Source organism: Suncus etruscus, chromosome 5 (assembly GCF_024139225.1).
Source record: "Suncus etruscus isolate mSunEtr1 chromosome 5, mSunEtr1.pri.cur, whole genome shotgun sequence".
NCBI classification, from domain to species: Eukaryota; Metazoa; Chordata; class Mammalia; order Eulipotyphla; family Soricidae; genus Suncus; species Suncus etruscus.
Window position 1 is genome coordinate 13,881,279 of NC_064852.1, and position 23,447 is coordinate 13,904,725.

General features: G+C 39.0%; 2 protein-coding genes across 3 annotated transcripts in view; one reads left to right on the forward strand and one right to left on the reverse strand.

The window, feature by feature from the left end:
- Positions 1-221: 221 nt before the first annotated feature.
- On the reverse strand, positions 222-845 carry LOC126009407 (basic salivary proline-rich protein 4-like). The gene has a single exon (XM_049773809.1). The coding sequence runs from the start codon at positions 843-845 to the stop codon at positions 222-224; it is 624 nt and encodes a 207-aa protein (XP_049629766.1).
- Positions 842-23,447, forward strand: part of PBX3 (PBX homeobox 3) — a 255,868-nt gene continuing 233,262 nt past the window's right edge. For both annotated transcript variants that reach the window (XM_049774180.1, XM_049774181.1), the window contains exons 1-2: positions 842-1,043; positions 2,036-2,109. In XM_049774180.1, coding sequence (XP_049630137.1) covers positions 844-1,043; positions 2,036-2,109 — 274 coding nt within the window. In that variant the 5' untranslated portion in view covers positions 842-843. The remainder of the gene's footprint in view (positions 1,044-2,035; positions 2,110-23,447) is intronic.

Below are 23,447 nucleotides of genomic sequence, written 5' to 3' on the forward strand. Positions count from 1 at the left end.
CAGTCGATCTCTGAGGTGGAAAAAAAAGAAAAAAAACAAGGCGGGCAGCGGAGGGGCGGGGCCTGCCCAACGAGGTGGGCGGAGCTAGAAGCGGCGGGGCCAATGAGCGCGCGCCCCGCCCACAAAAGGCGTGGCCTGGTGAGGGTCGCCCCGCCTCTTGGACGCGCCCCGCCCCTCCCCGCGGGAGAGTGAGTGAGTGAGTGAGTGGCACTGGCAGGCTGTCAATCCCTCCCTCGGCGGAGCGGCGGCGGCGGCGGCGGCGGCGGCTCCTGGCTGGCAGCGGGCGGGCGGGCGGGCGGCAGAGGCAGGCAGGGTGCGCGAGCGCGGCGATCGGCGATCGGCGCCTTCCTCGGCGGCTGTTTGCTCGCGCCTCGTCCGTCCGGCTCTCCCGGCCCGGGTGGGGCCGCCGTCGCGCGCGTCCGATCGCCGCTGCGGGCCCGGCGCCGGCTCGCAGCAAACTTTTCCCTGCGCGGGTCCCGATCTCTCCGCCCGCCGCCGCCGCCGCCGCCGCCGCCGCCGCCGCGTCGTTCCCGGGGCCGCCGAGGCTCGGATCGCGGCCGCGGCGGCGGGCGTCCCGCCCGGCAAGTCGGCCGGCGGGCGCGAGGAGCAAGTTGCGGCGGCGGGGAGGAGGAGGAGGACAGGGGAGGCGCGTGCGGGCGGCGAGGAGCGGGCGCCTCCACCTCCGCCTCCGCCGCCGCCTCCGCCTCCGCCGCCTCACACGAGGCTCCGAGCTCCGGCGGCGGCGGCAGCGGCAGCGGCAGCTCGAGCCCGCGCGGCCGCCCTTCCCCGCCCCCTGATCGCCTTCGCCCGCCTTCGCCTTCGCCCTCCGGACGCCCGCCCGGCATGGACGAGCAGTCGAGGATGCTGCAGACGCTGGCCGGCGTCAACCTGGCCGGCCACTCGGTGCAGGGCGCCATGGCGCTGCCGCCGCCCCCGCACGGCCACGAAGGCGCGGACGGCGACGGCAGGAAGCAGGACATCGGCGACATCCTGCACCAGATCATGACCATCACCGACCAGAGCCTGGACGAGGCGCAGGCAAAGTTGGTGTCCGCCCCGATCGGCCCCTTTGTGGAGCGAGCGAGCGAGCGAGCGTGTGTGCGAGAGAGAGAGAGAGAGAGACAGAGAGAGAGAAAGGAGAGAGAGAGAAAAAGAAAGGGGGTCCGGCCCCCCGCACCCCGATCTGGGCGACCCCCAGAACTTTTCTTGCCGCCCACCCGCCTCGGCGATGCGGCCTCTGCGCTGCCAAGTTTGCTCTCCGCCTCGGGACGGGCGGCATCTGGGGGGCTCAGATCCGGGGGTGTGTGTTGTGCGCACCCCGCAAAACCCCTCGCACCCACTCACTCGCCCCCCCTGACCCGCTGACCGGGCTGAGCCGCTGCCCCGGCTGCCCCATGGAAGGATAGGTGCTCCAGACGCCCCCCGATCGATCCCATCCCATCCGATCGGCCTGCTCCCCAAGCCGCGCTTGTTGGGCAAGTGCAACTTTCTTCCCCTCCCCAAGGAGCAAAAACGGGGATCCGGAGCTCCGAGGCTGCAGAATTGCGGGGTCACCCTCCCTCCTAGGCGCGGGGCGAGAGGGTGGCCCAAGTTTCTCCCAGCCCGGGCTGTGAGCCGCCTTGCAAACTTTGCCGAGCTGTCACCGCCCGCTGGCCTGCCCGCAGCTGCCCGGGTCTGGGTCTGGGTCTCGGCCCTGATCCCCCCTGATCTCCCCCCCTGTGGCCCCGGGGAGCCCCCGCTGCGACCCCTGACACCCCCCACCATCGCATCGCGGCGCCCAGGAGTGGGTTTTTGCACCCCACGGTGGCCCAGGCGATGGCCCTGCAGCCGGGGTTGCGCTGCTGCTGCAAGTGGACTTTTTGGGGGGGAACTTGCCCCGGCTTCCCAGAGCCTCCCGACTTTGTGGGGGAGGCCGGAATTAAATCTCGGGGTTCACTTAAAGGAGGGCGCCATGTTATTCCATAGGTGATGATGCTAATACCTTTGTGTTTTGCCTTTTTTTTTCCTTTTTTTTTTTTGTCCCCCCCCTCTAAAGGAAACACGCTCTTAACTGTCACCGAATGAAACCCGCGCTCTTCAGCGTCCTGTGCGAGATCAAAGAGAAAACAGGTAAGACGATCTGCTGCACCACCCTGAGTGGGGCCTGGAGATCCCCCCCCACGACTCTCGAGTTGGGGTCTGAGCTACTCCTTCGACTCTCCTCCAGTTGAGAGCTGCTGCTGCTGCTGCTGCTGCTGCTTTTGGGCACCGCCATCTTTGATGCTTCTCTTCTTTGCCCACCTCCCGGTCTTGAGGAAAAAAACTGCCATCCATCTGGAGTCGGTGTCTCCGTGCCTCTTCCCGAAGTGTCTGTCCATGCATTCGGACGGGGTTGGGTCCGCTGTCCCTGATGAGCGGCTCTTGCCTGGCTGGCTGGCAGTGGGCAGGGAGGGCGCCCTGAGCTGAGCTGAGCTGAGCGCCAGCCCCGCCGGCCTCTCCCGCTCCTTTCTCCTCCTTGATTGTGTGTCCGTTTTTTTTAAAAAAGGAGCCAAGGGGAGTCTGAATGTCCAGGACCTAGGCCTTGGAGGGACCCCCCGGGAGAAACAGCCACGGAACTTTTTTCCTTAGACCTCCTTAAGCTTCGGTGCAAGTCGATAGAAGAGGAGGTACCATTGGAGAGACACCCCCCAGAAGCATGTTTTGCGTTAGTGGTCTTAGTTGGGAAGACTACTTTTTTCAGAATGGAGCGAAGGGTAGAGATGTGGGCATCTGCAGAGTACTCTTCCTGGGACTTGCATTCAATTGTGTGCTTCAAGTCACTGTGCTGAAAATAGGATGAACGTCAATGATAAAATAGAAAAAAAAGAACCAGGGCACCAAGCTTGGACCAAGGACCGGGGCAAAGCATTTTTGAAGTATTCAAAAGCAGGGAAGACACAGGTTTAGTTGAGGTGCTGAAATGAAAACGACAAGTCCAACCTTAGCCACGTTTTCTGGCAGTTCGTTTCAATTTAAGATTTCAGTTAAAATGGGAAAGATATTTTAGTTTTGGTGTGTTAGTTGCAAGGCAAGTGGAATTAGAGATTCATCGATAGACGCTTTAATTTGGCACGATCTGTCCCCCCTTGTACATGGCAAACTAGTGCATGAAACGAGCTTTACTGAAGTCTTTTTTGGGGGAGGATATGGAGGAGTTCTATTTGGATATTTTGGCTATGTAGTGTCCGAGTTGCGTTTTAAAAGGAAATTGAAGTAAAAAGGAGAAGGTTAAAGTCAAGATACTTGTCCTTATCTCAGCTGATGCTTTTAAAAGGTTAGATTGTGTTTAAATTGAGAACAAATAATAAAACACTGCATATATTTGCTAGTTGGTAAGAGAAGTGTTTCACCTTTTAGCAGATCTTTTTACCTTGCTAGTGCTATTCTCAACCTAAAAGTGATCAAGGAAAGGCTGGTGGTGGATATTGCTGCCTGCTAAACTGTTTGTATGCTAGGACCATAAATAGCTAATATTGAGCACTTTACATTGCACTTTTTTCTTTTTCTTTTCTCTCTCTCTCTCTTTTTTTTTTTACACATCTGTGGGTTCTTCGTATATATGGATTCTTAATGCTGAATGATATATTTTTTAAAATGTATATTTTATATTTTGAAAATTATAGCATTTAAAATTAACTTTTCCTCTGTGCTAATTTTAAAGCTACCTTTAAAAGGGGTTGTGATTTAGAAAGTAGATAATTTTTATCCGACTGTTAAATGAGACATGCACTCAATCTTGAAGATTCTTAGCTTAGAAGGGTAAAAGTATGTAATTCTCAGTAAATTATGTTGCTTAATGTCCAAGGGCTTTCTGGCTATCAGAGCTTCACTTCAGTTTCTGCTGACAGCTAAGCGCTGGGGTATTGACTGTGTTGTGAATATTAAGATTGATTCAACTTTATACGACATTATATTACTAGGGAGAGGGGATTGATATTCTTCTTCTCTCGCCCCCTTCTCATGATTTGTATTTTGAAGTTTTGGCCTCTCCATCTTGAGACCCAAACCCGGAAAACTGCTTTTCTTGTTTAGACATTTAGAAGCAAGCAGAATTCTGTTAGGAAGCATTAAGTCCTCTACTTGCTTATTTGCACAAGACGTGGTTACACTATTCTGAAAGGAAAGTACATAGTCAACCTCATGTCAGAGGTGAGTTATGAAAAAGAAACGAGTCTTTTCCACCTGGGATTATTGGCAGAGACAGCTTCGGTAGGGCTTTTACTCTTTAATAAGAGGTAGCTGACAAAGGAAATTTTGGTGTTTTGAAAATTGTTTCTGAGTCTTTTAGTGATAACTTGTAAATTAGAACCTCTTTTTGTGCTTTGGCCAACCTAAGCTGCTTTGGCCGGCCAAAGCAAGTTTGCCCCTTATTCCTTTCTATAAAGCCAACTGCTGACAGTAAAGGCGGTTGTCTCTGTGTAGAGGCATCTTCCTGCCAGCCTCTCTAAGCTCGAGAGGGACTAGATTTAAGTACCGAGTGATTGATGGGGGTGAAGCTCTTTCTCTGCTCTCTTTTCTCCCCTACAACCTATGTCTGATCCTCACCCTCCTTGGAAGGAGATATGAAAGCTGGACATAGAATTCTTTTTTGAAATAAAACTAGGTAGATTGTTACTGTTACCAAAGCAAAAAAAAAAAAAAAATCTGGGCAGCAAATTCCAGGCCTTCTCTTTAATTCCCTACCCCTATCTGTTCCCACAGTCAAAGCTTTGGAAACATTATCAACTTAAAAGCATTGTGTAATATATGTATGTTTCACATCCTTTTTTTTTTTTCTTTAGGTTATTTTGTCTAGTCGAATAATACAGTTTCCAAAAATTAATTCTCTTGATTACAGAAAGTTTACCTATCATTTGCAATAGTAACTGGGAACAGTATGTGATGACTCTATTCTGCATAATGGCGGGGTAGGGGTGTTGACTAGTGGGGAGGTAGGGGAAAAGACTGTCACTTCAGTGGATAATATAATTTCAGTTGTGCTTCTTCTAAGACAAAATCATTAAAAAGAAATCCTGTGTATTCGTAGATCTGCCAGCAGATTTTGAGGTTTCTGGACAGGCAGTGCAGTGAACATTGCCAGTTCTGATGCACATGAGAGATTTGATTTGGAAACATCTCCCTCCCCCAACCCCCAAACAAGAAAAGGTATTTTTTTCCCCTTCTGACAGATAAATGAGTAATCTGCCACAAATATATTATTTTATTGTTCATAGGCAGGGAAAGTAGACTTTTAACTATGAGATGCTTGATTTTTCTTGAAAATGTATGTTTTTGTAGAATTCATCATACAATTATTTTGGATAGGAATGTCTCATTGTTGAATTGTGATAGTTATGCATTTTGGAAACAAATGCAAAGTTAAAGGCTCTTTAGAATCATGGTATTTGTCTGTTGGCTAGATAATTGTTGGCATGTTAAAATTTTTCTTTTTTTAAACCATGTTTTACCATCTATCTTTTTTTTAATGGTCTTGTTTATATTAAATCTTCTTATCTATATAGTTCTTTTGGCACATTCCCTCACATCATTTTTGGCCACCTTAATCTTGTATGTTTGAGTGTATTTCTTTGTGAAATATTCCATCCTTATAAATCTGCTTTCTACTTATGAGAATTTCAAAGAAATCAGTGGTTCTTGCTTAAACATTTTTAATGAAAACCCAGCATTTTGAAATATATTCAAATCACATTGTGAAAAAATATTGTTTAATACTAAAAAGACAAATTGGTACAACCTTTCCTTTCTAAACAGTACGCTATACTACTCCATGTTGATAGCTGCCAACCAAACTCTGATTTATTGCTACCACAAACCCTAAATAGCATTCATTTACTAGTAATGTCTAATGGCATACATGATGGTTTGCCAGATTTGTGGCCTTTGTGAGGCTTATAAGCAGGACTGACTTGGGAAGATCATAAAACTTAATGAACTTCTCTACTGCAAGAGGTATCCGCAGGGGAAGAGAAAGGCCTGCTTGGCTGGTTGGGCTGGTTGAAGTATTTTTTATGTTTAAAGAGAAGAAAATGACTATTAAAAATGCTATACTTTTAAAAGTATCCTCCCAAGAAAGAGTCCTAAGAATTTTAGGTGCCAAAAGTGGACGAAAAATGGTGGCTTCTGGGTTTTTATCTGCATTTAAAACATGATCTATATGACTAAGCCTTTTATCTTTACTGCTATTTATGTGAGTAACTTTCGAAAGCAGTACTCCCAGTCAACACCTCTCACATTCTAACCTGAAAGGTTTAGAGACACTTTTGTCTCTTGCTGGTTCTTTCTTAAAAATTCTCAGAGCTTCCATAGAAAAAATTGTACAATTTTCTTTATACAGTGCGATGCAATTCTTTAATTTCCACTGTATAACAACCAAATAGCCCATTAAATAAAAATTTAGTGAGATGTGTTAAATTTGTTATAACTGCTTTTAAATGTTATTGTACATATTATTTACATGCTTTTAAGTTGTTCTTGAATATTTCCAACATAATTGATATTTTATATGCCAAAGTTAAGAGTACATTGCCTCTTGCATAAGTCATATTTTACTTTTTATTAAATTTGTACTAGAGTTAAACACTTCTTACAATTTCAAACCTATAAACATGTGAGAAGAGAAGAAACTTAATTTCCTATGAACATTGCCCACCTTCAGCAACACCTGCCCAATCTGGTTTTTTCTGTAACTTTCACCATTCAAAAGTTATTTTCTTACAAACTTTAATGACCTTTTACTGCAATTCATCATTGGATAATCGCTAATGTATGTGAAAGATAAATGATAAAATGGGAAAATTCAGTTTATCTGTCATAAATTATATTGCTTTAACACGGATTTTTCTTAAATAACTTAAGAATATTTTAAATCTTTTTCTTCTTCATTTTTTGGTAGCTTATTGGAGCTCTTTTTTATGTTTTAAGAGAGGATATGAAAGAATGATGTTTTGGGAGCCGGAGAGATAGCATGAAAGTAAGGCATTTGCCTTGCATGCAGAAAGTCCGTGGTTTGAATCCTGGCATCCCATATGGTCCCCTAAGCCTGCCAGGAGCAATTTCTGAGCATAGAGCCAGGAGTAACCTCTGAGCTCTGCCGGGTGTGATCCAAAAACCAAAAAAAAAAAAAAAAAAAAAGAAAGAATGATGTTTTTTAACCTTTTTTTACCTTTCCTCTCCTTTTGAAATATATATTTGAAGCAAAAATCTTATATTGATTTAAAATTTCATAATAAAAAGCATCAAGTAATTATCTTAAAGTTATGGGGAAATCCCCCCATTTTTTCCCTCCCCAGTAAAAATATTTGAACCTGTTTGTCTACACTAATGTTGATCTGTGCAGTAAATTTTTGTCCCTCTGTTTTTGTAAATTTCTTCTTATTAATATTCTTAAGTATATTTTTATTATAAATATGTACAGTTTATTTGGGATTTTACTATGTCTTTAAATCCTTATTTGCACAATTTTGTTCTGACTCAAAAGTATAATAATCTTGGATGAAGGAAGCCTGGAGTCGCTCTAAAGAGCATGCTGGCTCAATTGCTTTTATAAAATGTCTGTTTTATGTACCGTGTACCTCTTTATTTTAATTTTGCTTTTGTATTTTGACTTTCATTTATACATTTTGTGAATGGGCACTTAAAGATTTAAATTTAAGATCTTATTTGGATTTATATTTTCATGGTTCATGTGCAGGATGAAGTTATATGAAGAATTGAAATCACATTTCATGAACCACACCCTAAATTCGTCATCACTTTATTTTGTACTTAATACATTGGCACCAACATATCAAATGAAGAGTTATTAGACCAGTTCCCCCCTCCTTATATACTTGTAAACATCTTTTTTTTTTTCTTTAATTTTTGTTTTTGAATCACATATAATAGTGCTCAAGACTTATTCCTGGTTCTGTACTCACAGATCACTTCTGGTGGGTTTAGGGGACCATATCGGGTGCAGGGGATCAAATCTGGGTTGGTTGTTTGCAAGGCAAGTGCCTTACCTGCTGTATTCTCCAACCCAGTACATCTACTTTTAAAATTTTTTGTACTGTCTCTCAGACCCTCACATTTTTACGTATTTATTATCTCAGTATTGACACATGAGTATAATGCTTTATTTGTTTTCATAGCAGCTGGGTTTAGCCATTTATCAGCTTTATCTGCATTATTTAGGTACTAACTAATTGACAATGTTGGTTGGTATATCCTTTCTCCCCTCCCTACTTTGACCTTTTCTAGCAATGGCCTCTGTTTCTGAAATATGTGAAGTATGAAGATGTAAATAATTTTCTTCACATTGTAGTAAAAATTGATCGAAGTTTTGCAGGTCTAGACATTATAGGTATATATTTTTACAAAGTTATAGAAGTTAATCTAAGAAATTGTATTACATCCTGGTGATAGTGTTATCTTAACAAATAAATAATAATGATTGTAGAGCCACTGAAAGGTAGCAACTTTTTATACCTCAGACACAGAACATATTTGAAATAAATTCTATTTGTATTCAATATTTCTATATGATTATTCTATTTATATGTAGAATAGTTACTAGACTTTAAAATTATTTTTAATAGATATTCTATATTTATAACATGTTTGTAGATCTTTAATGGTAACAGTTTGCTTAGGCATTACATTGAGCGAATCTAGCAAAATTATCTGCGTAATATTAACTGAAATGGTAAGAGCTGAAAACAAAAATTTAACTGTATAGTAAACTGAAAACAAAAATTACGAATAAAAATAATTATGAAAAGTTTTGTAAATTCTTTTAGTTTAAATGCTCCAAAACTGTTAAGCTGTAGTGAACAATAATCCTTTTTGTCTGATCATATTAATAAGAACTTGGTATACAATGTCATCCTTTTTTTTTTTTTTTTTTTTTTTTGTGGTTTTTGGGTCACACCCGGCAGTGCTCAGGGGTTATTCCTGGCTCCAGGCTCAGAAATTGCTCCTGGCAGGCACGGGGGACCACATGGGACGCCGGGATTCGAACCGATGACCTCCTGCATGAAAGGCAAACACCTTACCTCCATGCTATCTCTCCGGCCCCCAATGTCATCCTTTTAATGTTGATTTCTCACAGTGTTTAAACCATAATTTCAGAGATTCAACATCTGTTATGGTAAAGTGATCTTTTTTTTCTTTTATGTAGTACATCAGTTTTCAATGTGTATTTCTCAGGCTTCAGAGTCCAGCAGGTGGCTTTTTACATTAAAAAATTAATAAATTTTAAAATCCCGTAACATTTTATTTTAAATTAAAATTAACTAATTGTGAATGTCAACATTTCCACACTCTCTATATTAACACTTATAATAGAACAAATGGTTGCATATAGAAATTATCTGTAACATAATCTAAATTAAGATTCTAAACAGGCATTACAGATGCTTGTAACTTTGGCAATTATCATTTTGTTTGGTGAACAGTAGTAAAACAGTGTGCGGTAAAAGTGTTTAGAGAGAGAGGATAAATAAATTGAACAGTTTTGCAATGCAAAGTGGTTTGTGGTGTTTTTGAGGATTTCTTGGCTCTCTCTTAACTGCTATTGTGAGCCTGGAGCAGATTTCCCCATTGCTAATGCCCTAGAAGTATTAATTCACTTTGATATGCTAATTAGAGGGCATTATGCAAGAAATGAGATTAAGTGGCAGCATGAAGCCATTTGCCTGTCAGTAAATTGAGAGCTTTAGCATCAGGAGGAGCTTTGTTTTTTTCTTTTTTTTTTTTTAAAGTTTCTCTTGGTTTTGCATATAAATAAAATTGATTGAAAGGTCTAGAGAAGCTACTAGAACATTAGTGGATTCCTTCCCCCATGGTTATTTAAACTTAATGTTACAAATTTTTTTCTGAATATTAATTGCCCTAATTGAAGGCACTAATATGAAGTTTTCATTGTATTTTGTCTGAATGAAAATATACTAATAATTTTGTGTCATCTAATTTTTTTTCTCCCCTAAAGCATAATTTCAGCACTTGTCTAGTAAACTGTTAACCACTTCTTGGGAGAAGTGTAAACTTGTGTGTTCTATGTACCAGTGTCTTCACTAAATGGAATTTCACAAGATTTTTTTTTTTTTTTTATATTAAGGAGATTGGGCCTCAGGAAACTATATATATATTTTTTTGTTTTGTTTTGTTTTGTTTTGTTATGTTTTGTTTTGTTTTCGGGCCACACCCGTTTGATGCTCAGAGGTTACTCCTGGCTAAGTGCTCAGAAATTGCCCCTGGCTTGAGGGGACCATATGGGATGCCGGGGGATCCGCGGTCCTTTCCTTGGCTAGCGCTTGCAAGGCAGACACCTTACCTTTAGCGCCACCTCGCCGGGCCCTGGAAACTATATTAAATGTGCATTCATACACTAATGTCACTACCTAAAAGCTGGAACAGTTACAGTGAATGGTTAAGTTTTGCCCTTTAGCCTCTGGAGGGACTGGAGCGGAGCGATAGTATAGCAGGTAGGGCATTTGCCTTGCATGCTGCAGACCTGGGTTTGATCCCTGGCACTGCATATAGTAGTACCCTGAGCTCCTGGCTCTATACTCAGTTGAGTGTCCAAAAACAAAAATGACAACAAACAAACTTCTGGCATGTACACGTCAGCATAAATTTTGAAAGTTTGTGAAAAATGACCGTAGGATTTGTCGTGTTGAAGATAGAGACTTCATTCTGATTTTGCTACTATCTTATGAGGAAAAGCATGAATTTCACTGCCATGGAAGTGGTACAAAGGGAGAACAGAACTTCAGGCATATGAGGAGGTGAAGGTTTCCTCCAAATTGGACCTTTTGGATGTGTCAACCACCACTTAGAAGTAGAATCATAAAACCCAGGCAATCTGGGGTGTGGCTGGAGAGAGTGTAGATAAATTACTTATTGAAGCTTGGTTCTAGTTTATGAATTCTCCCACTGTCATTGTGACTGTAGACCCAATAAGCCTTAACTTCTCTTCAGAGCCATATGGATTATTTAGTCGCCACAGCTGCCATGTATGCACACTCTCGAGCCTGGCAGCTCCTTGGTGTGCATGCGTGGCGCCTGTTAATGTTAATGGGAGTTAGGAATGTGCACATATAGAGGAGGATGAGAGTCTCCTGAGACAAAGTCCTGATTACATTTCCCAGTGAAGAGGGCTCAGTGTACCTACACATTATTAGCTGCTCTTCTAAATGAAATACTTGGTTACTTTACATTCTCATTCCCTTCTCAGAATCCCAGAACTAGTAAAGCAATGAATCCTCATTAGTCTCTGATTACTTTTAAATTTTTATTTAAAACATAGGAAGTTATTTTTGATTGAAATGGGAACAAAAAGCTTTTGAATTGCATATTGTTATTTTTCACAAGACTTCAGCTATTCTGAGTCTTGTAAATAAAAACTTATAGAGGAATTATGATGAGGGACTACTGAAATATTGAGTGGCATTTATGAGGGGAAATCACTGCATTTAAAAGATATAGGTGAAGTGAGAAGTGTATTATGTTATATTAATATCCAAATATCTGCAGATGAGGAAGAATGGACTTAGGTGGTCTCCTAAGTCTCCCACTCCCCACACATCTTCTTTCAAGGAAAAAAAATACCTAAGGATGAAGGTAGTTGGAATTCATAGTCAGATACATCATTTTCAACTTGGAATAGGAACTAGAACAGGAAATTGATTTTATATTTATTATGAAGGCAAGAACCCTGCCACCAACTGACAGCCATCCAGGTTTTAGTTTTGTGATAATTGTCTACAGAAATAATTTACATTTGGCCCAGATGTATTTATAATTTTGATAAGGAATGTTGGTTCATTAAAAGGTAGCTTTAATTAAACTATGTAATGCTGGATATTTCATTTTTCTTTTACATTGGATCTTGGGTCTGGGATTAACTGTCAGTACTGGTAAGAACAAGTTACAATAGATTGTGTAATGATTTTTCTGGCTTCATAGATGTATTTATTACCATTTTTGAACAAATTATACTAACATGAAAAGTTGTGTTTGAAATGATTGTATGCTAGATAAGGCGATACATTACAGGAATGGTTGGGTTTATGGAGTTTTATGTAGAGGTTTTCTCAGAAATTATAGCACAGGGCTGTCACTATAAAACCCAGTGATACAGTTGGTAATAACATACAGTGAAGGTATTTTTAGATTTTTCACTTGTTATTCAAATAAGTGAGAACCCTCCAGTTTTTCTTCTCATATTTCTTTATTCGTATCAGTAGTGAGAAAAAATGAAAGAATTCTTTGATCTGTGTGGGGGTGTGTGTGGGTATTTCACTTGCTTGAATTTCCTCTTGCTCCACTTGTTAGAGCAGTGATGTGATATTGAGATATCCCTAGGCACTTCTTGGTTCTTGACCTTTTGACTATGATCAGGTAGAGAAAAGAATGAAGAGAAAGAATAAAATCTCTATATAAATTCTGTTGTCAGTATATTATGTATTAGTGTATGACTTAATTTTAATTTACCTAAAATTATAACATTTTGTGTGCAGTGGGAAAATATTTTTCCTTTTAGTACAACCTAAGAGTAATGTGGTAGTTGTAGTTGTTATTAAGCAGATCCTTTTTATTGTTATCACAATGATTTTAATTACTGTGATTATTATGTCACTTTAAAATTTCTAGGTTTTTATACAATATTGATTTGATACCTAATAGTGCTTCTATTCACCAAATTATAATCTGTTTGAATGCTTTGCTTGAATTTAAAGATGAGAAGCTTTTATATTTTGTTGACTATTAATGATTGAGTTATTTTAGAAATAGAAACTTTTTTTCCCCAACATTATCTATAAAGAAAAAAAAATTTATAAAGCTTTCCTTTTCAATTTTCAGCATTAGGGCTGATGGTCAAGCCTAGAACTTTTAACCCTATTCATTCTTAAGCAGTTGTAATTTGCTAAGTTCTAATATAGCAGACTGGAAAGGGAATGCTGTCTCCTCCAGAATCCATTCATTTAATAACAACAATAAAAACAAGTACCATTTACTGAGCACCATCTGTATGCCAGGCATTGTGTTAGGTGTTTTGCATGTACTTATTAATTTTTTTACTTATAAAAAAGCAGTTCACACTTGGATATTTATAAAATAATATATATTTTGGAGAGAAAGTTAATATAATACAAACAACAAACATATCTCAGGCCTACAACAACCAGAGTAGGTATTTTAATTCTTAACTTATGGATGAGTAAACTGATTTTCAGAGGTTGTCATTTGCCTAGAACAGTCAGATACTTACTGGCAACCCCAGCTTTCCTTGCATTGGAGTTGGGAGCAGAATCTCTCAACTTGGGCCACATAAGTAGTCGAAATCAATGATTCTAAGAAGATGGCAGAACCCAAGTTTAAAAAAAAAAAAATGTGGTGGGGTCCAGAGTGACACTGAGTGGCAGCAGAGCTGTGGTCAGCCCTAATGTAAATATTTGTAGACAACCATGTTTTACAGACTTCAGTTTAATGGTAAAAATCTGCCTTGAATGCCTCAGTAAATATATGCTAGAGAACAGAAGCCTATTCACTGAAGAAACAATTGACTTTCGCTTCTCTGTTGTTCAAGTGGCCTCTAGTGATGGTGCTGCACTGACTAGATAGAGCAGAGGAGAATGGCTTCCTCCTGGCTGGTGGGCTTGGCAGTTGCACTGGCACTGCCAAATGTACTTCCTATTTGTTGTGCAAGGGAATTGGAACAGTGAGGCATTTATCATATCATCCCTTCCTCCTCATGCAAGCAAAAAAAGGAGAAGTTGTCAATGAAAGAAAAAGAACTGTAATCGCACATTTACATATGCTTCTAATTGTTGATTTGGGGATTTTCTATGAATATAGCTTCACAAAACAGATGCTGTTTAAGAAAAGGGGGAACATAATTTTGTGGGCAATGAATTAAGTGTTTTTGTGGCCCTCTCATCCGTAGCTAGGAGCAGTTTGTGGACCGCGTCTGTGAACGGGGCTCATAATTGTTTTTCACACATAAGTTATGCAAATGAGCTTTTATGGCAACTGGCATAACAATTAGCATCCTCCAGCAATATTTTAGCAGGTTAATTGCAAAATTTCTAAATTGTACATCTGACTTGTTAATTAGGCATGACAGAGGTGGTAAAATAGTTATCTTCAGGCAGTGGCAGCCAGGAGCTGCTTGAAATGCAAAGAGCAAGGATTGATTGGATTTGAGGGTTACAATTGTGGGAGCACTGCTGTTGTCAAGTGCCGCTGAGCAGCTCTGCTCCGTCAGTTGCCTCAGAGCACGAGCCGCGTAGTTGCTCCGAGGATCCTGCCATTTGCAAATCTTGCTTTATTTAACTTTACAACTCTCTCATTCCAGCCCGATCCCAACCGTTTATTTCACAGTTTGTTGTACTTTGAAATGAAATGGTAACACAAAAGAAATGATTTTGTGTTTGTATTTTAGGGCCCTAGAAGTTTACTTGATGTTTTAAAGTCCGCCTTGGTATTATTTTTCACTGGGGAAAAGAAAAGAGACCAATTCCCTGCTTATTAAGTTGTATATTTTATTTCTCAAGGTTTCAAATGTGATTGTTTTTTAATGATTTAACTCTTAAGCATTGTTTCATTTTGTATTTCACCTACTCACTGCAGGGCAAAACTATTATCTGTGATTTAGTTCTACTTCTTTTTGAGGTGTAGGAAAGGGAAAGAAATAACGAGATGGCATATGGGGACTGGTGTACTTTTTGGAATTTATAAAACAATGATCACAGCTAGCATATTATTGTGATAACCTTATTCCTCTAATAGAATTCTTACATCGGCAGTATATATTAAAAACACATTTCCCATATCTGATCGCGTTAAAATTTCTTCCTAGCTTTAAATAAATGATAACAATAATTTTGGTAAACATAAACATAAGCGAACAGTGTGATGATACATATGTTATCTTATTGTGCCAAACTGAATCAGACCTTTTTGTACTTAAATTAGGCTAATTACATTTTTCTGTGCATCTGATACCAAGTATGAAGTTAAGCATAGGTGAAATTTGATGTCACCTTTGAACTCATATATATTCTCTTGATTAAGCTACATTATGTTTAATGTTGAAATGTTATATTTTCATTTTAAAAGTAAATGTTCTACATGTGGAGCTGTACCCAATATTTTACAGTTTCTTGTGACATGTGTATATGGAGGAAGTGCCATTTATGATATGTTGTCATCAATAATTTTGTCACGGAGAATAAAAGACTTTAAACTCATCCACCCACTGGAGCGTTTTATCATATTTATTTTAAGAGATATGAAATTAGTGAACAATTGAGCTCTTTATATGTCGAAGATGCAAATGTAACTGAATATTTACTATTAATGAAGTGCAACATAAATATCTCTGCCAATAAATTACCCATAGCAATACATAGTGTATTCTATGAGATCTAATAAATAGTTTACTTTAAAGTTCTTTCAGCTACATTTTCTATTATGGTCTTAATTTATAGCCATATTAGATATTAAATATTGGTTAACTTTTTAGAGTGATCTATTGAATTTGAAAATATTGTATTTTTAGTAAGTTAAACATGTTTCCAAATAATTTCACTTACTGATTAAATGCTCTGATTTTTATCCATCACTATATTTAACAATTCAAGCAAGAGTTTACTACAGTAATGCTTCAGTGGATAATATTTGGAATAGAGTAACCATTTTAATGAGGTTCATCCAGAGAGATTCAGCAGGGAGCATTTCAGGTGTATTATGGCTTTTGTCTTGTCACGATGCATGTCTCTATAACATTAGAGAAAAAGCCACAGAGCTCTCTACTTATCTCAGTTAAAAAAAATCTTTTTAAAGCCAAAACAATAACCCAGACAACCTTTTAAGTAAAATTTATGCAGAAAAATAATAAATATAGGCAGCACTGATTTTAGGAAACTTAAAAGTAAATATCATTTTTGTGGCTTAAATTTCCATTGCATTTTTAACTGTCCCAATATTGATCACCCTATAGAGGAATGAGACTGAAGTCTGGTAGTTATTAGTATAAAGAGGGTCAGCTGCAGAGACTTGTACTGAGCAGAGGCTCTCATGGTAATGATGCTGCTATTTATAGATCCCCATTTCATTAGTTGCAGAGTTTCAAGGAAGAGATTTTCTCTAGGGGAAATGGATACTTGAAGTTCATTTTCTTCTACACATTAAGGCAGAAACGTGAACAACCTTCAGTATAGGACATACGATTACAGTATTTTTGCCTGGGTAGTTTATTTTCTAAATATATTTGCGATAATAAATGCTGTAAATTTAAAACAATGCAGCAATTCAAAAACTCTGGTTGCCATTCTGGCTGAGTGTTTAGGTACTTTTTTTTTAAATTATCTTGTCATTTTTTTTCTTGTAGAAATTATTTAAATTTCAGAAACTGTAAAAGCTGACTATAACTATATTCCCTTTCTGTAGAGTGTTTTAAGGCTGGCAAAGGAGTTAATTGTGCAAGAAGTGCAGTTTTCCAAAAAATGGAGTCCACCCATATGTTTGAATCTATATATATTTGTAAAATAGGTAATAGTGCTTTTCTTCTTGAATTCTTGACATTTGAATTATTTTTTTCCCTTTAAGAGAATATTTACTTAGTTAGTATTCACTTAATTAGAACTGACTGTTTAATGTTTTCTGGGAGGGTATTTATGGTATTTTCTTTGCTATATTTGCATTCCAGAAATTAAGTCTCCCTGCCATTATTCGGCGAGCCTTTCATACATTAGAATGATGAATTGAAAGCAGAAATGGGAAAAAGACTGCAATGCAATGAAAATTTAATCAGCGTCTTCTGCTGCTTTAATAAGGCAAATAATTCTTATTGGCCGCTGTGTTAAGGTTTCTAATATTTAATTCATAACAAACCTTGCATTATTCTGCAGTAGCATCGACAGCTCCACTTTGCTGCCTGCCAACAAGCAACCATAAAAACTTAAAAGCAGATGTAAATGTCTAAAATAAGGAGAATGATTAGATCTAAAGTGGTCAAAAAAATCAACAATATTGTGAAAGAGTTTGATGGATCACTATATTTAGTGATGCAAAATTATATTAATTAAACTTACTTGCACAGGTTTTTCTTTTCTTTTCTAGTCTTGGATGGAGGTAACCACTTACAAACAGCCTTTCTTGTCTGACCAAAGGCTCCGAAAGAAAGCAATGCCAATGTAGTGTTCATAATACTCTGCTTACAACTGGACATATACTCTCATTAATACTTGCTAGATCAGGTTTATATTTTTGTGCTGGAAATACCGTGTAGGGCCAAAATTGAGCCAACTGATTAAAATATTTTATCTTCAATTTACTTAGAGTAAAGCTAGTAAAGCTCCTACAGTCTTAACTAATTTTTGTTTGAGATGCCTTTAATACATTTACAACAGGATTACAGGGAATATATTTTATTCCTAACCTGAATTTCACAATTGCTTAAATTACGACATTTCTTTCTAGATTGCCACCTAGATTATACAAATCTTTTGTGTTCGGTTCTGTTGATTCCTAAATTTGAAACTTAAAAAAAAATTAATAAAAAGATATTGTTACCAATTCCATGTAAACATCTTGACTCATTCAGAAAAGGATGTGGAGAAGTGTATTTCTATGGTGTGAAGCCAGAGAAAATGGCAACCTGCCAAAGCTAGGTGCAAGCTCTTGTTACATGGAAGGGTTGGGCCTGTTCTCATTTCTTCTTGAAATGGCTTAATTGGTGTCAGCACCCCAGGGATAAAGGCCTCTAACACCGAAATCCACACGATTCACCCTGTCTCTGCTCAGTGTTGGGAAACTGGTAACAACTGGTGGTGAATGAGGAGTGAACGTTGCTGTAACAATACTCGATGATGTTTGGGATGACAGAAATTAATACGCACTTGCTTGAAGAAAGCAATGATTAATGGCAGTGAGCACAGGAACGCTGTCCCTCCTTTTACTCCACTTTGATGGGGATTGAAAAGCAAAAGGCTGTTTTCATTCTCTGTAGAAAGCAGAGGTCACACAGAGTACATTATAGCAATTTTTCCTCTGTTTTTTTTTATTTCATAAATATTATGATAAGCATAGATTCGTTTTTTTCTGAAAGCTTAAAAAGGATATTTTATGTCACTTAAAACGTTGTTTATGCATAAAGAATCACATTCTCTTCACTTGTTAGATCATTTCCTTTCATGTCAGAATAATTAGTATAATTAGGAATTAAAAAAACTTACAGACATGTAGTTGTATTGATGCTGCTTACAGTTTTGTAACAGGAATCAAAAGAACTTCGTTTTCTAGAGACTCCTAAGACAGGATGGGTACAGGAATGTTACACGGACTTTCACCTTTTTCCTGCCCATCCCCCAGTTTTTCCTCAGTGAATGTTTGACGTAAATATATTTTGCCGGGTACTTGCACTTGTCAGCAGCTTTCGTAGCCATTTGATAAAGATTCTTTATTCTACAAGAAAGCCTGAAATAACAGAACTGTACTTTGGATAATGAATTCTTCATCTGTGGAGAACTTTAAAACAAAGTACAGTGTTGGCATTTTTTTTTCTTTTGAGTGAGAAGGCTGATATATCTTTTGGATCCGACAGGAAGACATAAATTAATAGAGTTCTGGAGTTCAGTTTCTCATTAATAATCCATTTTGTCATGGTTCTTGGCATTGTCAGCCTAGTAACTGGTTCATATTTTGCTGAAGGATAAAAGCAGATTATGTCTTAAGGCACAATGCAAGAATAAAGAGTTTATTGCCTTTTGGGGAAACTACATGCTATAAGAAAAATATTTTTTTGTAAAATGTTTAAATTAAGAAGCTTAAATTCTTGTTAGAAAGACTACATTTTCTACAAAGCAAAGCTTTTATTTTAAGATCTGAAATTGAAAGTGTCTTGGAACATTAGGATATTAGAGCATTGTTTTGAACTGCCTTTGCTGATTTTTTGGAAAGGTTTTTTTTGTTTTGTTTTGTTTTTGTTTTTGTTTTTGGGTCACACCCGGCAGTGCAGGGGTTACTCCTGGCTTTACACTCAGAAATCGCTCCTGATAGGCTCGGGGGACCATATGGGATGCTGGGATTCGAACCACTGTCCTTCTGCATGCAAGGCAAATGCCTTACTCCCGTGCTATCTCTTCGGCTCCCCCAAAAGTTTGTTTTTAAGACATAGATACGGTAGACTTAACTTTAACTCTTTTTTTTTTTTTTTTTTTTTGCTTTTTGAGCCACACCCACCTCCTGGCTTGGGGGACCATATGGGACACGGGGGAATTGAACCGCAGTAGAAGTAGAAGTAGGTTATTGCTTGTGCCACCACTCTAGTCTGTTAATTTTTTTTTTTTTTTAGACTTTACAAATTAGGGGCCAGAGCAACAGTACAGGTGGTAGGGTCTTTCCTTTAAGGCTGACACAGGTTTGACCCTCTGCGTCTCATATAGTTTCCTGAGCACAGCTGGCAACAATTCCTGAGTACACAGCCAGAGTAACCCCTGAGCATTGCCAGGTGTGGCCCCAAAACAAAACAAGACAAAGTTTTACAGGTTAGGATGACATTATAGTTTATAGTTCAAAAGGAACAAAGTCATTTAAAAAAAATAGTTCTAGATATTCTAATCTTGCCTAGTTGTCTAGTTTTCTAGGCATGCCATTCTTTTTCTAAACATTTTATTTGTTTTGTTTTGTTTTTGGGTCACACCCAACAATGTTCAGTGGTTAGCTGGCTCTATATTTAAGAATTAACTCCTAAAATTAACTCCTGGTGGAATCTGGGACCATATATAGGATGTCAGATATAGAACCCGGGTCAGCCACATGCAAGGCAAGTGTCCTACCTACTGTACTATTTCGTTCCCATCCTAGACATGGCATTCAAAATAGCTACTGGGAAGGCTGCAGGATTTTTAGCCATAAAATTCAATAAAAATAAAATAAGGAATCTATGAAATTTGATAATTCACTAATTATCTTTTTCTGGGGATCTCAAAAGCATTTTTAACAGGACCGGTGAGGTGGCGCTAGAGGTAAGGTGTCTGCCTTGCAAACGCTAGCCAAGGAAGGACCACGGTTTGATCCCCCAAGCCAGGGGCAATTTCTGAGCGCTTAGCCAGGAGTAACCCCTGAGCATCAAATGGATGTGGCCCGAAAAACAAAAAAAAAAACACCAAAAAACAAAAAACATTTTTAACACATTTCCAACCTGGTTACTGGTTCTCATATATGACAGTTAAAATTTTTTTCTTGGGGTCAGAGCATAGTACAGCAGTAGGGCGTTTGCTTAGCACTCAGCTGACCCAGGATGGACCTGGGTTCGATATCCAGTGTACCATATGGTCCCCGGAGCCAGGAGTGATTTCTTAGCGTATAGTAAGGAGTAATCCCTGAGCATCACTAGGTCTGGCCCCAAAACCAAATAAAATAAAATAAAATAAAATTTTTCTTATATTAAAAAAGTTACTTCTCACAAAATTGAAACAACACAGTTTTCACATTTGATTTATTTAAAGCAGGAAACAAGTTAAAGGAGAATGGGTTCATTTAAGACTAGGAACTTTTCTTGTTAAAAAAAAATAAATTTCTGGGCCAGAGAGATAGCACAGCTTTTGCCTTTGCCTTAGACGCAGAAGGACGGTGGTTCGAATCCCGGCATCCCACATGGTCCCCTGAGCGCTGCCGGATGTGACCCAAAACAAAACAAAAACAAAAACAAAATTTCTGAGGGCTAGAGAGATAGCCCAGTGGTAGGGCTTTTGCCTTACATGCGGCAAACCCGGGAGGGACCTGGTTTGATTCCTGGCACCCATATATATGGTCCCTTAGCTTGCCAGGGGTGATTTCTGAATGCAGAGCCAAGAGTAACCCCTGAGCACCGCTGGGTGTAGCTCAGCAACCAATCAATCAATTTTTAAAAATTAAATTTCTAGGGGCTGGAGAGAGCATGCGTTTGCCTTGCATGCAGAAGGACGGTGGTTCCCCGCGTGTGCCAGGAGCAATTTCTGAGCATAGAGCCAGGAGTAACTAACCCCTGAGCACTGCCGGGTGTGACCCAAAACAAACAAAAATTTAAATTTCTAGTGTTAAATGTTCATCATGACTTTAGGTGCATTTCTTAGAAACAGACAGCTGAAAAATATTCAGTTTTTAAAATTTGGGACTTACGTTGTCATTCTCAATTATCCATGCTTTTCTTAGTTCATTTTAATATAATTTATTTAAAATTTTTTAAGCCACATCCAGCAGTGCTCAGGACTCACTCCCTGCTCTGTGATCAGGGATTACTCCAGGTAGGGCTCGGGGACCACATAGGGTGTTGGTGTTTGAACTCAGGTCGACTACATGAATGTAATGTCCCTTCTTGCTGTACTTTCTTCCTCCTACCCCTTTTGTTTATTCTTTTATGGGTGTGTGGGGGCAAACCTGGAAGGTGCTCAGGGATTACTTATGGCTTTTCACTCAAAAATTATTCTTGGCAGGCTCAGGGGACCATTTGGGTTGCTGGGGATCAAACCCCAGTTGGCCCCTTGCAAGGCAAATACCCTGCCGGTTGTGCTGTCATTCCATCTCCCCTTTGTTTTGTTTTGTTTTGTTTTTGGTCATACCCAGCAGTGCTCAGGAGTTACTCCTGCATGAAAGGCAAACGCCTTACCTCCATGCTATCTCTCCGGCCCCCCTTTGTTTATTCTTAATTTTCCAAGTAATACACGTTGGTGGAGTGTGCAGTCATAAATCTAAAGTTGATTATTGAGATAATCTGAGAGAAGGGCCTATTTGGGTTATAAATGGAAGAAAGGATCATTAAATTATAACTTGATGGGTGAAGTAATGGGAGACTTTACTTTTCTCTACATAGGAGAGCCTTTATGTATAAGTTGAAAATATTGATATTGTTTTCTGGGCCATTAAAGTTCATCATTGGATAAAATTGGACAGTAATTTTGGTAGTGGTATGCTACAAAGATTAATTTAAGAATGGAACTTCTTGTTTCTATTCTCTAGCAGATTATAAACTCTTAGAGGGCAGGGACTGTATTTTTATTATATATACATATATACAGGATTTTCTCAGAAATTTAATAGTAAATAATAAAAATGCAGATATGATGTATATCTGTTGAATATATAAAATATATTGCATTCTTCTAACTTTTTTTTTTTGTTTTGTTTTTGGGTCACACACGGCAGCACTCAGGGGTTACTCCTGGCTCTATGCTCAGAAATTGCTCCTGGCAGGCTAGGGGAACATATGGGATGCCGGGATTCGAACCAATGACCTTTTGCATGAAAGGCAAACGCCTTACCTTCATGCTATCTCTCCGGCCCCGCATTCTTCTAACTCTTTATATTGAAATTTATCTTTTTATTTTTGGACCATACCTGGCAATGCTAAGAGAATAGTCCTGGATTTGCACTTATGAGTTACTCTGCCAGCACTTGGGGAACTTTATGAGAGTTTAGGGATTGAATCTGGGTTGGCAGTGTGCAAGGCAAGAACCCTACGTACTGTACTATTGCTTTGTCCTCCACTGTGCTATTTTTTGGCTCTTTGAAATTTACCTTAACTATATTAACCATATACAGTATAGGAAATTATCAGATACCTGGATTTAACGTAATTTATATGCTAATTTATGCAAACCAATTTATATGTATTTTCCACTTACTATCATTAATGATAGTATCTGTGCTGAGAAGAGAATAATCTGTGGTCAAACCCTTATTATTATTGGACTTGAATATTTACCTTTTAAGTTTTACTTTAAAACTAAAAATAATAGGGGAGGGGAAAAGAAATAATAGATATAATAATAATAGGTGATCTATTTCATAGTTAGAGAATGTTTGTTTTTCTAAGTGGTTTTGAATTATGTAGTAGTCTGTTTCTCTACAGAGATGGGAAGGACATTTGTTTTAGTACATAATAGTGAAGTTTTAAAGACTAGAGTTTGACAAGAGACATTTTGCTGACACAGAATATTTTGTTCATTTTGGCTCTCAAATAAGTTCTTCTGTCATAATGATTGATTTATATTCATTTCAAACTGTACAGTTTTATAACTGAATTTTCCATCTATAAGGTACAGAAATCCCTGTTTAAGTTAATGATAAATTAAATAATTATCTTCAAAGGTGACAGATTGGTCACATGTCACCAAAGATTCATTAACCAAAGATTAGCTAAATCAAAAAGTACTATGATTATGAGTTATTAAGATGAGTGCTGTTTGAAATTTAAGCATGATTAGGAACATAGAGAGCATCATTAAAGGTGTCATTTGCTGAGATGCTGTAGGTTTTTTTTTTTTTTGTCCTTTTGGACTTAGTTTTATAGTTTTAATCATGTAATTTATCTGTACTATAGTCATTGTTGAGCTTCCTATTTTGAACTAAGCTTTGTTCTGTCGGTATCTTCTGGTAGAAAACTCTGGGAAGTCATAGTTTGT

What these genes read in the sequence shown, in the direction of transcription:
- LOC126009407 (XM_049773809.1), bottom strand. Translation starts at nt 845, where the DNA reads ATGCCGGGCGGGCGTCCGGAGGGCGAAGGCGAAGGCGGGCGAAGGCGA.